Genomic DNA, 12,337 nt, shown 5'->3' with positions numbered 1-12,337 from the left:
TTAAATGATTTACCTGTTGCCTCTTCAATTAAAAAGACAACTTGAGGGACAGAAATTGGGAACTAAACAAGGGCACATGAGTGAAGGAGCAATCAAGGTAAGGGGTGTGAACTGCATGTGACATGACTGCTTCTGAAGAGCTCTATGGGGAGGAGGACAAACATCTTTTCCTAAACTACCAGCCTTGGAATAAACTCCACTCCTTGGCAGCACAACTATAGCAGGTCCCCTCACCCATTCTCTTTCCTTAGTGGCAGCATATGTTTCTGAATGCCTTTTCTTACACAGAAATATTTATTCATGTCAAATACCTCAGATAATCATAACTGGTGTAGCAGCAGTGAAGGTTCAACTCCTGTATAAACAGAACTAGAATGAACATTTATGGCTTTATTGGTAAAAAACAACAGCTCAAACTTCATCTCAAAATCAAACAGCAGTCAATGCTTATCATAGAATACTGATGTAATGTGTTTCTGTAAACTTAACAGGACCATCACATTTTGTACCAGCTACAGTTTCCATGTGGGACACACCCTTAAGGAATATAGAATGTACTGCAACAACACTGAGGTAACGAAATATGAACAACAGTGGTGAAAACCACACCTGAAAGAAAAGGATGCAAACACTTTGCCAAGTACAGACAATGAGATACTTGGCAACTTCTGCTCCCAGGATAGCCAGTAGAAACTGGAGCTTCAAAAAGAAACCCAGAGGAAGACTTTGGAACCAAATGATAAATAACCCTGTTAATTGAGGTGATAATATAATTATCAGTATTTCTTAGGTGGCTTCCCCGTTTACAACCATTACTTCAATCTTGCCTGTGTTGAAACAGCCTCCCAACTCCCACCAACCCTTGCTGTTAAGATGCTGAATAGGTCATTCCAATGAAGCAGTGGAGTTGCAAAAGGTGGGTGTTAGTATACTGAAGACACTGCAACCCAGACCTTTCTTACCAACTCCCATAATAGCCTCATACTTCCACTGAACAAGGGAGACAAAAGAGAATACTTGAGCAACCCTGCATGAGAGCACCTTTGGGAAAGACAAGGAATTGTTTGCCCAATACCACTGTGTTATACCTCAAAGAAAGGAACAAAACTACTCAACAGCAACACCACCAACCTCTGTTAGGTTCTAAAAATACACCTATACCACCTTATGAACAAGGATATTCAATCACTTGGAAAAGGCAATAATTGAAGAACAAAACACTAGCCATACAAAAAGATAAAGAATAATTCTAATTTTAGTTTATCTTATACAAAGTATCTGCCAAAGAATTATTGAGATGCTAATAGCAGCTCTCTAGTTAAAGCTGAGCTGAAGTTTCCACATACAGCACATTTTATTTCATTTGTATCATAGAACATTATCATCATTTAACATAAGCCAAAGTGCCTCAAAGGGCATCACCATCTTTTGGTCACTCGTGATCTATCTGGATGAGTTGTTTAAATCTAGACGTCCTCTAAAATGACGAGTCCCTCTAGTACTGCTATTCTGAGTGTTACGTCCTTGTAGCACTGAATTCCATAGCACAGTAAGTTCATTGATAGTACACATTCATGGCAATAATCTTAGCAGTTGCCCTAGGACAGCAGGACAGATATATAGAGTATACAGTAAAATTCCACTCGGACCAACAGGATGTAGAAGTGTGATAAATTATTAATGAGTGAATCACGTTAGAAGCCTGACTAACGTGAACCAATTTCACCTAAAAAACTGACTCAAATTAAAGTTTTTTTTATTGAAAATGTTTTGAAATAAACCAAATCTTATCAATTCACCTTGAATTCAGTGACTGATTTATACTCATTTGCTGCTATTTTGTCCTTCATAGTGCCAAAATCCATGGGATGTTTTATTATCATGGAATATCCAGGAGCAATGGCATCCGTGACTGGAAAAGCAAAAAACCCATGAGGATCTTTCCTAAAAATGGAATAAAAAATATGTATAATTATGCTAGGAAACAAAATGATCACTGCTCCTTATAACATAGCCTTTTATGTCATTAACTAACAGCAGTTGCCTTTAAAAAAAAAAAAAGTCTCTAAAGCCACCTCCTGATATGTGATAGAGAATTTTTACTTGATTTCAGAATATTTAGTGTGTTTTGGAACATTTTTATTTATAAAATCAGTGCTTGAAATTCATTGTTGGTTTATTGATTTACTGATACGCATTCTGTATTTACACTTGTATTAGTTTCCCTTAAACAGCAAAAGATCAGTGGAAATTATGGGCACTGAGCATTTTGTAGGATTAACACTTGTTTTCATCTTTTTTATTAGGATTTTTTTTCTTTCTATAAAAGCAGTCAATTTAGAGTGGTTCCTGATTTAACTAGTTTTCAAATTAATAGATTAGTAGTAGTCTCAAATTTAATTTAATTTAATTTTATTACAAAGCAAGAAAAAATATGTTCTACTAGTACACTGAGTGGAGTGGAGTACACTTACAAAAAACTATAAAATTAAAAAACCTCCCCCAACTAATGATTTAACAGCTAATCAATTATGAACTTTTATTTCAATCAGACAGACAGAGAATAAACCGTAAGATTTTACTAGAGATTATTCCATTTTGTGGAACAAAAGTCTGTGATTGATTTCCAATTAACAAAAATAAGTAATTAATGTACAAAAAGGGAACTATATTATCAAAAATCAAGTTACTAATGATTAGGAACTAGGAGTTCTGTTCTTTTCTAAATATAATTAATCTTGAATAGTTTCCATTACTGAGTCCAATATGGTAGCAATGATGGAAAACCAAATTATAAATCAGTCTGAAATGATTCATCCAAAAATGAAGACCAAACTAGAAGGTTAATGAGCAAACAACATCTTAATGAGCGTCAGTTACCATCTACATAGCTGACTGTATAATATGCAGACCTACCTTTGCAGCTGGCGAAGGAAATGCTCTAATAATTGTTGGATGGGTGTGCTCTCATTTTCAGCTGCAATTTGAGAGTGTGAAAAATATTTATAAAAATGCAGTTGAATGAAAGTATATACTTGCTTCTCAAATTCATGTTTCATACCTAAAATGAGTCTTTAATACATAGCCCTGGGTGCAAACTCGCTCCAGCAGCCAATAAGCCATTGATTTCAAGGGCAGCAAAAGCACATACAATAAATCTATTCATGATATGCAAAAAACATGCTTTCAGCTTTATTTCCTTATATGTTAGAGTTATTTAATTATATTAAAGGAGAAATGTTCATGCAGCATAGAAGTAATAGAGAAATACATAAACTAAGGTGCCTACAGCAATATTAAATCATCCATAACACACAACTTGCATATTTTATGGCAAGTATTTAACAATGAGTAGTACATTGAGGCATCCATTTAACAAGAAAAAGATGATTTCATATGTGAAACCTGACTGCGTAGATATTGCTGCAGAGGTGCTGATTTCTGCATTTCCGGTCTTCATTTTATCAGTGCTTAATGCTGTATTTACAAAATTTTTGCATTTTGTTTCCCTGAGGTTTGGGTTAATTTTTTTTTAAATAAAGACAAAGAAAAAACTCAGATGCTAGAGACACAGATATATTTTAATTACTGTACAGATGAATCTATGAAGTGCATGCTGATCTCTTAACTGTTGTGCATTTCAAGGAGAGTGTGCAGATGTAGTAGTTGCAAGAATTAAACAAGCGATATCCTGAAATCTCCTGGAAAGCAGATTAAGGACCACTTCTTATCAGGATAACAGAGAATCCCTTCCCCTCCTCAACCAGAACAGGAAGGACAAATGAAATGCTTGGGGAATCCATATCCCCAGACAAGTGAAAAAGAGTAAGATGCATTTCACAGTCATCTGTTTCAAATTTGCCAGGCTTTCAAGGCCCCAATATGTTCAGAGACAGTAAATGTGAATTACCCCTAGGATTATGACCCATTCTGACAGACAGTGGGCGCAAACCCTCAATTTAAGGTGCAACCATAATGTACAAATTCCTCAAGATTGATTTGTTTAGTTGATAATTATTGTTTCAATCTTTGGTTTGCCATGTCAATGAGCATCGTTCTAATCTTCTGAAGATAGAAATGAAGCCTGATCATTTTCATACAGGTCCAGATTTCTGTTAGACATTTACTGAAGTATCTTTCAAGGAAGTGGCACTAAGCAAGGTACTCAGAAAGTAGTCAGGAGTGAGAGTCCTGTGTTCTGAAAATCTTTGTTAATGAAGGATTTCAAAGAATTATAAGTCTAAATGCATTTAAGGAAAACAATGGCTTATAAAAATTATCTAAACTTAATACTGAGCAATGGCTCCAGGCACTAACGGAATTTGTAAAGTGAAAAGGGATAAACATACACATTACAGATACATGCACCGGCTGCTTGTTGGCACCGGAAAAGGTTTTAAGGTGTTACAAGTCAAAACCAACAGCTTAATGACTTAGTATCTATGTACTTGAGAGCCTGCCACAAATAAGAGCAGCCAGGTGCTTGAGCTGAAGTGTGACAGTTTAGAAAAAGAGTTTGCATTCTCCCTTGCTTGTGGATTTGCTCCTTCACTGGCCTAAAATAGTGTGATTTTCTGACATTTAGGGCAAGACCAATTTTTAAACAGGACACTAAGGGAAGGGTATGGTGTAGAAGTGGAAGAGGGGGCTTGGGAAGAGCTTAAGGACAGGGATTTTGTTATATTTTCTGCTGAATCACTGTTTTTGTGGGGGATCTGTTGCTCTTTTGCTTCTTTTTGCATTTTTATTATTATAGGTTATATTTAATGTCATATCAGGAAGCTGGAGAAAGGCACAGATGTCCTTTACATGTTCAATCAATCAAAATAATTACATGTAGCTGCAATTCACTGTGTCCCGTTGCTCATGCTGTAGACAGCAATACAGAAATGACAGTATTATTTTTATACTTCAAACAGGTAAACTCACACTCAGATCTGAACTTGTGAAGAACTAATGGAAATAAATTTTTAAACTGGCACCTGGGAACATACCTATCAAGCCCCAAGAGTATTAAGAGGAATAACTGCTTTTCATACAGGATCTTTCCAACCTGGAAAAGTTTGCTGAAATCCAGGGACTTCAGCAGAAATCTCCACACACTATTTGAAAGTTTAATATCCTGGTATATTATCAGAAGTATTATTTTAATGCTCTATTATGGAAAATTTTAAAGAAAATCCTAGGAAATTTAATTTTCCAAGTTTCCCATATACCTTGGTTTGATTACTTACCAGGCTGAGTTCTGCAAGCTCTGACTGGGCGATCTGGAGGTGGCTCAACTTCCACTTTTTTCCCAGGATCAAAGTCATCAGTTTCTCCTTCAGTGTCACACTGTTCTTTCTCCCGCTTTCTCTTCTTTTCTTCCTAATATGGCAAATATAGGAGATATTTAACAGAAGATATTCACAAAGCGCAGTTCTGGTTCAGATAAAATATTCTCATACAAAAACTTTTTAAAAAAAAATAACGCTACATATCCAAGTGACACCAATGAAAGTCAAGAAATTGAAAGACAAATATACAATTTCTCCAAGAAATGCATCACACTCCTAGTGCAGAAAAGTACAATGGACAATTATGATTTAAAGCATAACTTTACACATACTTTCTTTAAAATGATTTCTGTTATTTACATCATCTGTTTGCAAATCACTTCCCTTTCTGTATTTATTCAGCTACTTTTTTTGTTGCTAGTTACTTTGCTTCTGCTGAAAAAACGGCCATTAAGCATGTTTACAAATAATTGCACAATGAAAGAGCACCATTAACAGTCAACTTCTGTAAGCCCTAACTGGTCAGCTGTGATACATCATTCACAGTAACTAAAAGATGAAGCAAGAAGCACGTAGCTTTGCCTTGTTCACTGAACATTTACTGTATGGTGCAGGAAATAACCCCAGTGCATGCTGTCTTCTAAGTATACCAACTCAAACTCCACAGTAGAGCAACTACAAACACTTTGCAAGATTGGAGCCTCCATAACTCCTGAGCAATGTTGTATTGAATTAGGCGGCCTCACTCCATTTTTTATTACAGTGCTTACTCCGGCGTGCTCTGTGCAGGCTTCTTTCATTTACACCATTTGGAGATATGACTGTTAAAGGTTCTATCATTTTAGACTACTGCACATCTGCCAATTATGAAGGTTTGAAAATCAGAACTTAGCAAAGTTAAAAAAAAAAAAAAAAAAATCATCATAGGATACCAGCATCATAGGATACCATACTTTTTTACAGTGATGAAGGCCCTATAAGAATTTTTTCTAGGTAACCATTTCTGAACAAACTTTCCAGAGAACTGAAAGGTGAAAGATTCAGAAAGTTATTAGTAAATAAAAGAATGCTTAGACACTCCGTAACTACAGATGTCACTACCTTCACACCTGTTTATGGAATACAGGACAGTTTTATCTTGTATAACATGTACAGCTTTCAGTAGCACAAGTCTGGGAAAGTCACATTATTTACTACTAGCAAAGAAACAAGTGATAAATGCAGGTTATTGCAAATGAGGGTCAATAAAATATATATATCACACCAAACCATGGATTTTATGTATATTATAAAAGAGCTATTTTAGGAATGCCTTAGGGCATTTTACAAAATTTTATAAGCCTTTTTTTTAAACCCTCTTCTTATAGTAAAGCCAAGTGCCTTAGTTAACAAGGGTATCTGTGCAGGTCTCAAAAGGAGCCACAGAAACCTTTAAATATGATCTAAAATAGCTTTTCTACACCTAAGAATGTTAGTTTTGAAGTCTGACATGTCAGGACAAGAATCACATGCTGGGCTCAGTTCAGAAGCTGAGTCTCTCCCCTTCTCAATGTAATAAAGCACCTGTTTCTAACTCCAAGATATCAAATTTTAAAACTGCAACATTTTCCAATGTAGACAATCTGACATGGAAACTGATTAGTAGGTGACAGCAAAAGATTTATAATAAAATCATTTATTACCTTGTTCTGCAAATTATCATATGAATACCTTATACACACACACATATATACACACGTACATACATACGAGGAGCACACAGATGTTTCACAAATTGTAAGAAGACACCCCTTCCTGTTGTCTCAGGGAACATCAAGATACTCTTACAGAGGCTACCAGATAGTTAAATCTAGGGACTGTTAGTTGATCACTTCACATATTTTGGCTAAGAACAGGAAGAACAGCAGTCATAGGACACAAACAATACAGGTATACTTGGAAGGATTAGATTTAAAAAAAATAATAATAATCAGTGAATGTTTGTAAATATCAATTTCATCACACAAATCAACAAAAAATATTTCCATAATAAATTAAATTTACACAGACAAAGAAAGAAAAATGCTGCTTGAGAACTTAAATCAAACTCTAAGAAGGATACTTACTTTGTATATTTTGACATGTAATGTTGACAATTTGTGTTTTAATAGTTTATAAAGCTTTAACTTTTTGAATCTCAATGTCTATTGTCATTAAATATTGTCTGAACCCTCCCATAATTTCCCACAAGTGTGAAAATTTGAATGAATAAATATTGAAAAAATGATGAAAAATAAACATTGATATTATCTGTCAAAATTATTTTAAAAAATTGAATTCTGCCAAGCCCACATATAGGACTTTGTAACTCAATAAACATCTTGAATTGCCCTCAGGTGTTAACAGAGAGACAATGGAGTCTCTGCATCAGTGGTGTAACAAGTGTCCTGCACAAGACTGTGCTAAGCAAGAGGGCCTTATTCTTAAGGTTAAGATTTACTAAAATTAACCATGACAAAGAGTCAGGGACAGGTCAGAGGCAATAAACAAAAATTAATGGAAGACCATGACCTGCAGCTCAGCCCTCCAGGGTCCACCTGTGATCCCCTCGTTTTTGCTCCGAGCAGCAGGGTCCCCACCACGCATAGCAGCTTGGAACTTCAGGAATGGTGGCTCAGAGCTTTGGGTCTCCCTGCCACTCTCAGTGGCTGAGAGCTCTGGGGCTCCCGCCATCAGGGGGACCCCACTGCCTGCAGTGGCTCAGTGCTCCATGGCTCCTGCCAGCTTACATCTCCAGCCCTGCTGCCCCAGGGCTGAAGTGGAAAATGTTACAGAGGTCTCTGGAAGGACTTCCGTGACATAATCTTATCCTTACTTATTCTGCACCAATTGAAATGGTCCTCAGAGATAGTCACATTAACTCATCCAACATGGAGGTGACAAAAGGCATAGACGATTATGGCAAGTGAACTAAAAATAGTTACATCAGTTGCAGAGGGCTTCAATAGGACTACTCATAACAGTAAATTTAAAAACATTGCATAATTAGAGACTTAGTGATTATAAAATTTACTCCTACTCCAACTTGTAAATGCATTTAATTTGGTGAAATATCACCCTCACTTTTGTTTATTAAGACAACAGAAAACTTGGCCAAGAAACAAAAGAAGGACTTTTTTTTTTTAAAAAGAGTGAGATGAAAATATATAAAAAGGGACCATCGTTGCCTTGAGTGGTGGAAAAGAAGAAATAATAGTGCTATATTTTAGTTGTGCAGTTCAGTCAAATGCATCTTACATTGAAAATCACATTTCAGTTTAAGAAACACAGACTCTTTTCAGCTATGACAAGCAAATGTGAAAACATTTTTACCCCTGAATTCTCAAGCCATTGTTTACCTTTCTCTTCCTTCTCTCTTCGTCATCAAGGTGCTTTTCTTTTTCCTTCTCAGACTTTTTTTTCTTTTTCTTCTTCTTTTCTTTGTGTCGCTCTCGCTCATGGTCTGACCTGTCATCGTAATAACTTGAATCATGCCCTGATCCTGAGAGTTCAGTCACCTCACTTCCTCCAACCTTAAGCACCAGCTTCAATGGCTTTTCCAGGGGCTTATCCACATAATCTAAATTAAAGCATAGTAAAAATTTATTAAATTACACGGTAAACGAAAGTTGTCAGACAATATCCTTTTACAGAAAATTCCATTTACAAACAAGTGTAATTACTGTGAAATGTATATGAAGGAGTATTAAAAGAAAAACCCTAAACTGACAGATCTGACAATGGTACTAAAGAGACAACAATGTTGGTCTCTTTAACATTTCACTTTGTGATTTTTCATGAATCCTTATTAAACAAGAAAATAATCTACTGTGTTATAGAAAACATCAGAAACTTTGTCCATTTGGGTACCAATCCTGCAAATATATTCACACGTGCAAAACTTTACTCACCCGAGTAAGGGAAAGCCCAGGTATAAACGTTTGCACGATCAGGAATTTAACCGTTTCTAAACTAAGAATCCCCACAATTAACTGTCTGACAAGAAATTAAATCAATCTTTTATAATTGTTTATATTAAAAACAAATGTGGCAACTATTTACATAGATTGTGGGGTTTGTTTTTTTCTTATCAGCATTTGGACTATTTGCTTAAGAAACTTCCTCTTGCTCTACTAAACAGCCAACATTTCATTATTCTTTTTTAGCTACAAATGCCTGTCCTATAGATTATAACTTTCTAACAAATAAATTATGTTCATGTGAGGCCAAAAGAATTGTAAATATTTTTAAAGAATGAACCCGAGACTGTAAACTGTACTGTAATTTGCTTCATCAGATTAATTCAATTCACAGTCTTAAAGAAACGCAAGACAGCAGAAATGTGCATGCTTCAGTTTAATAACACGTGAGAGAGCTGGATAGAAAAGACTGGTGTCAAAATAGTTTATATATCCTTAGCTTGTGCATTCCAGAGTTTTTATGATTGTGTTCAATGGTACATCTTCTCTTGAACTGCACATAATCATAACTAACTTTTATGAAATGTTTTGTTTTGCACTAATGGAAATAGATGATTTTTTAAATATTAAAAAAACAAGACTTATTTAAATAAAATATTTTGGGTTTTAAAAATAAACTTATTTAAAATTAAATTTGAAACTATAATCTATATTAAGGCCTAAACTTACTACAACACTATTAATTTAAAATTAAATACAATTAATATTAGGCAGTACGTGTTTGCTGCCAATGTTTTAAAGAAAGTTGAATGACTGAACTGGTGGAAATTATTGACTAAGCACCTGGAACCAGACTCTGAAGTGCTAAACTTGCTTTTGGCAGCAAATATCCTTTTCTGCAAGTGCTGAAAGAATAGTTTCATTTCAGTTTATTCAGCTAGTTCAGTTCAATGACTAGTTCACGCAAACTTAAGAAACCACCTGGGAATTGAAGCAGGAAAGCTTGTTTTCCTCTTTCAACCTATGAAAAAAGCTAGGTGTGAGAAGAGATCTATTAAGGCTTATCTACACTTAAAACACGACAGCAGCACAGATGTGTTGTTGCAGCCACACCACTGTAGCATTTCAGTGTAGACACTACCTATGCAGATAGAAGGGGTTCTTCCTTCAGTGTAAGTAATCCACCTTTCTGAGAGGCGGTATCGACAAAAGAATTATTCCATCCCCTAGAGCTATTTACATTTGTCTACATGTGGATTTTTCATACCCGACTGACGTAGTTTAACCAATCTAATTTTCTAGTGTAGACCAGGCCTTACTTCTAAAATCTTGAAGAACCTGGTGACCAATCAGGTAAATTTACTCATTACTTTGTTTATTAAATCAGTGTTAAATGCAAAATATGTTTTAATAAAAATAATTCTTATATATTTAGCTCATTTAAGATCATGTTAAAAATTAATGTAAAAAAATAAAATGCAGGATTTGTGCATTTTTAAATGAATTCCAATATACATTCCAAAAGCACTTGTCACAAATCAAAGGAAAAAATTAATTTAGTAAATAAGAAATGCAACATTCACCATTTTCTAATAGAAAAAGTGTAAAAATTAAGAAGCTGATTAAATGTTAAGCTACAGTTTTGCTTAAGTGTGTATATATGTGGCATATTGTCCTAGATAGTAAAATGAAGTACCAATTATAGCGCAGAGGTATTTTAGCTGTATATATCAATATGTTTTTATGACTACCAACCAACATGAAAATCAACATTTCTTTAGAAAAATAACTAAGAAGTACTAATGCAAAACCACAATTAAAACAGATGATTTAAATGAAGGCTTCCTGCTTACTGATTTAAATAATTAAAATTGGTGATTTAAATCGACCCACCCAATTGATCCACCCTGAATAATGCCACCCAATCCTTTCTTCAGGCTCTATCATCCTTTTCCTTTATATATTAAGGTTCAACTATTATATGGGAAACTAGTCTCTCGCTGACAGGTACGCGTAGCTCATCAGCTCCCTCGTGCATCAAGATCAAGCACAGAAGGAAACAGTGACACAAAGACTGTACTTTGCAGCACCGTAACCATGTTGATCCCAGGATGTCAGAGAGAGAGAAGGCGGCTGAGGAAAGATTGCAGACATTGCATGGAGTGCGTGAATGTGGTGCTAGGCTCTGTTGCTATAGGACTATGCAGAGACCCACTGACTCCACAGGGCCTTGCAGGCTCTCTCTTCTCTCCCTGACGCACATGTGGAAGGTTTTAGCTAAGCAGACACCCATCGCCTGCCTGCCTAGTGCGTGTCCTGCCTGCCTGACGCCTTAGCTGGGCTCGGGGCTAGCGCTGGGGTCTCTAGCCCGCACTTCAGCTACTTCTCTTCATCTGGCCGATTTCTGCCAGTCTGTTTCAGATCCAAACCTCCCCCGCCGAGCAGCAGGGCCAGCCTCAGCGCAGCGAGGGGCGAGCGACAGCAGCAACGCCGGCTGGCCCCGGGCTCCGTATACGCCGGGGGCGGGGCAGGGGGGGCGGTAAGGCGGGGGGCAGCAGCAGCAGCAGCAGCGGAGGAAGCCCGGGTCTCAGCCCCGCCACAAGACAGGCACCGTGAGCCCCCGTCGCCGGACCCGCGGGCCAAGGAGGCGGCGCTCACCGCCGTAGGTGGGTGGGGCGGCGGCCGATCGCCATTCCGCCTTCTCCGTCTTGTGCTTCTTGTGCTTCTTGCCCATGGCGCCGCCGCCGCGGCAGCTGGAGACTCAGTCACCGCCTGCGAGACGCTCAGTCACCGCCGGCCGCTCGGACCCCTCCCCCCCACCGGAAACGACGAGACCGGATATGATGCACTTCCGGGCGACGGCCGGGAAGAGGAGGGACTTCCGGGGGGGGGGCTCCCTCCCGCGTTTTTCGAAATTAGCCACGGCGCCGGCCCAGCCAGTAGCTGCGGTTGTGCGCGAGCAGCTCGGTTCCCCCCGTGCCCCTCCCCCCCCTTCGGTGGCGGCCCGTGTGAAGCGGTGAGTGAGTGGGGGAGGGGGGGAAGAGACGGGCCCTCGGGCTCTCTGCGCTGGGTTTCCTCTCTGCCAGGTGAAGGCGTGACGAGTCCGCGGCCCGGGCCCGGCGG

General features: G+C 37.8%; 2 protein-coding genes across 4 annotated transcripts in view; one reads left to right on the top strand and one right to left on the bottom strand.

Moving 5' to 3' along the window:
• BRD9 (bromodomain containing 9) overlaps positions 1–12,025 on the bottom strand; it is a 34,929-nt gene extending 22,904 nt beyond the window's left edge. For all 3 annotated transcript variants that reach the window (XM_067569916.1, XM_067569917.1, XM_067569918.1), the window contains exons 1-5: positions 11,873–12,025; positions 8,654–8,874; positions 5,235–5,367; positions 2,917–2,977; positions 1,800–1,944 (exon numbers count right to left, since the gene is read on the bottom strand). In XM_067569916.1, coding sequence (XP_067426017.1) covers positions 1,800–1,944; positions 2,917–2,977; positions 5,235–5,367; positions 8,654–8,874; positions 11,873–11,948 — 636 coding nt within the window. In that variant the 5' untranslated portion in view covers positions 11,949–12,025. The remainder of the gene's footprint in view (positions 1–1,799; positions 1,945–2,916; positions 2,978–5,234; positions 5,368–8,653; positions 8,875–11,872) is intronic.
• Positions 12,026–12,117: 92 nt separating this feature from the next.
• The window catches only part of TRIP13 (thyroid hormone receptor interactor 13), a 44,818-nt gene continuing 44,598 nt past the window's right edge, over positions 12,118–12,337 (top strand). Inside the window, exon 1 of the mRNA XM_067569920.1 lies at positions 12,118–12,230. The gene's annotated coding sequence lies outside the window, so the exon portion shown is untranslated. The remainder of the gene's footprint in view (positions 12,231–12,337) is intronic.

This window comes from Emydura macquarii, unplaced genomic scaffold (genome assembly GCF_026122565.2).
Source record: "Emydura macquarii macquarii isolate MOO-44397 ecotype Brisbane River unplaced genomic scaffold, CSIRO-AGI_Emac_v2 contig_2948, whole genome shotgun sequence".
Taxonomy (NCBI): Eukaryota; Metazoa; Chordata; order Testudines; family Chelidae; genus Emydura; species Emydura macquarii.
The sequence above is the reverse complement of the archived record's forward strand: the minus strand, read 5'-3'. Positions and strand labels throughout refer to the sequence as shown.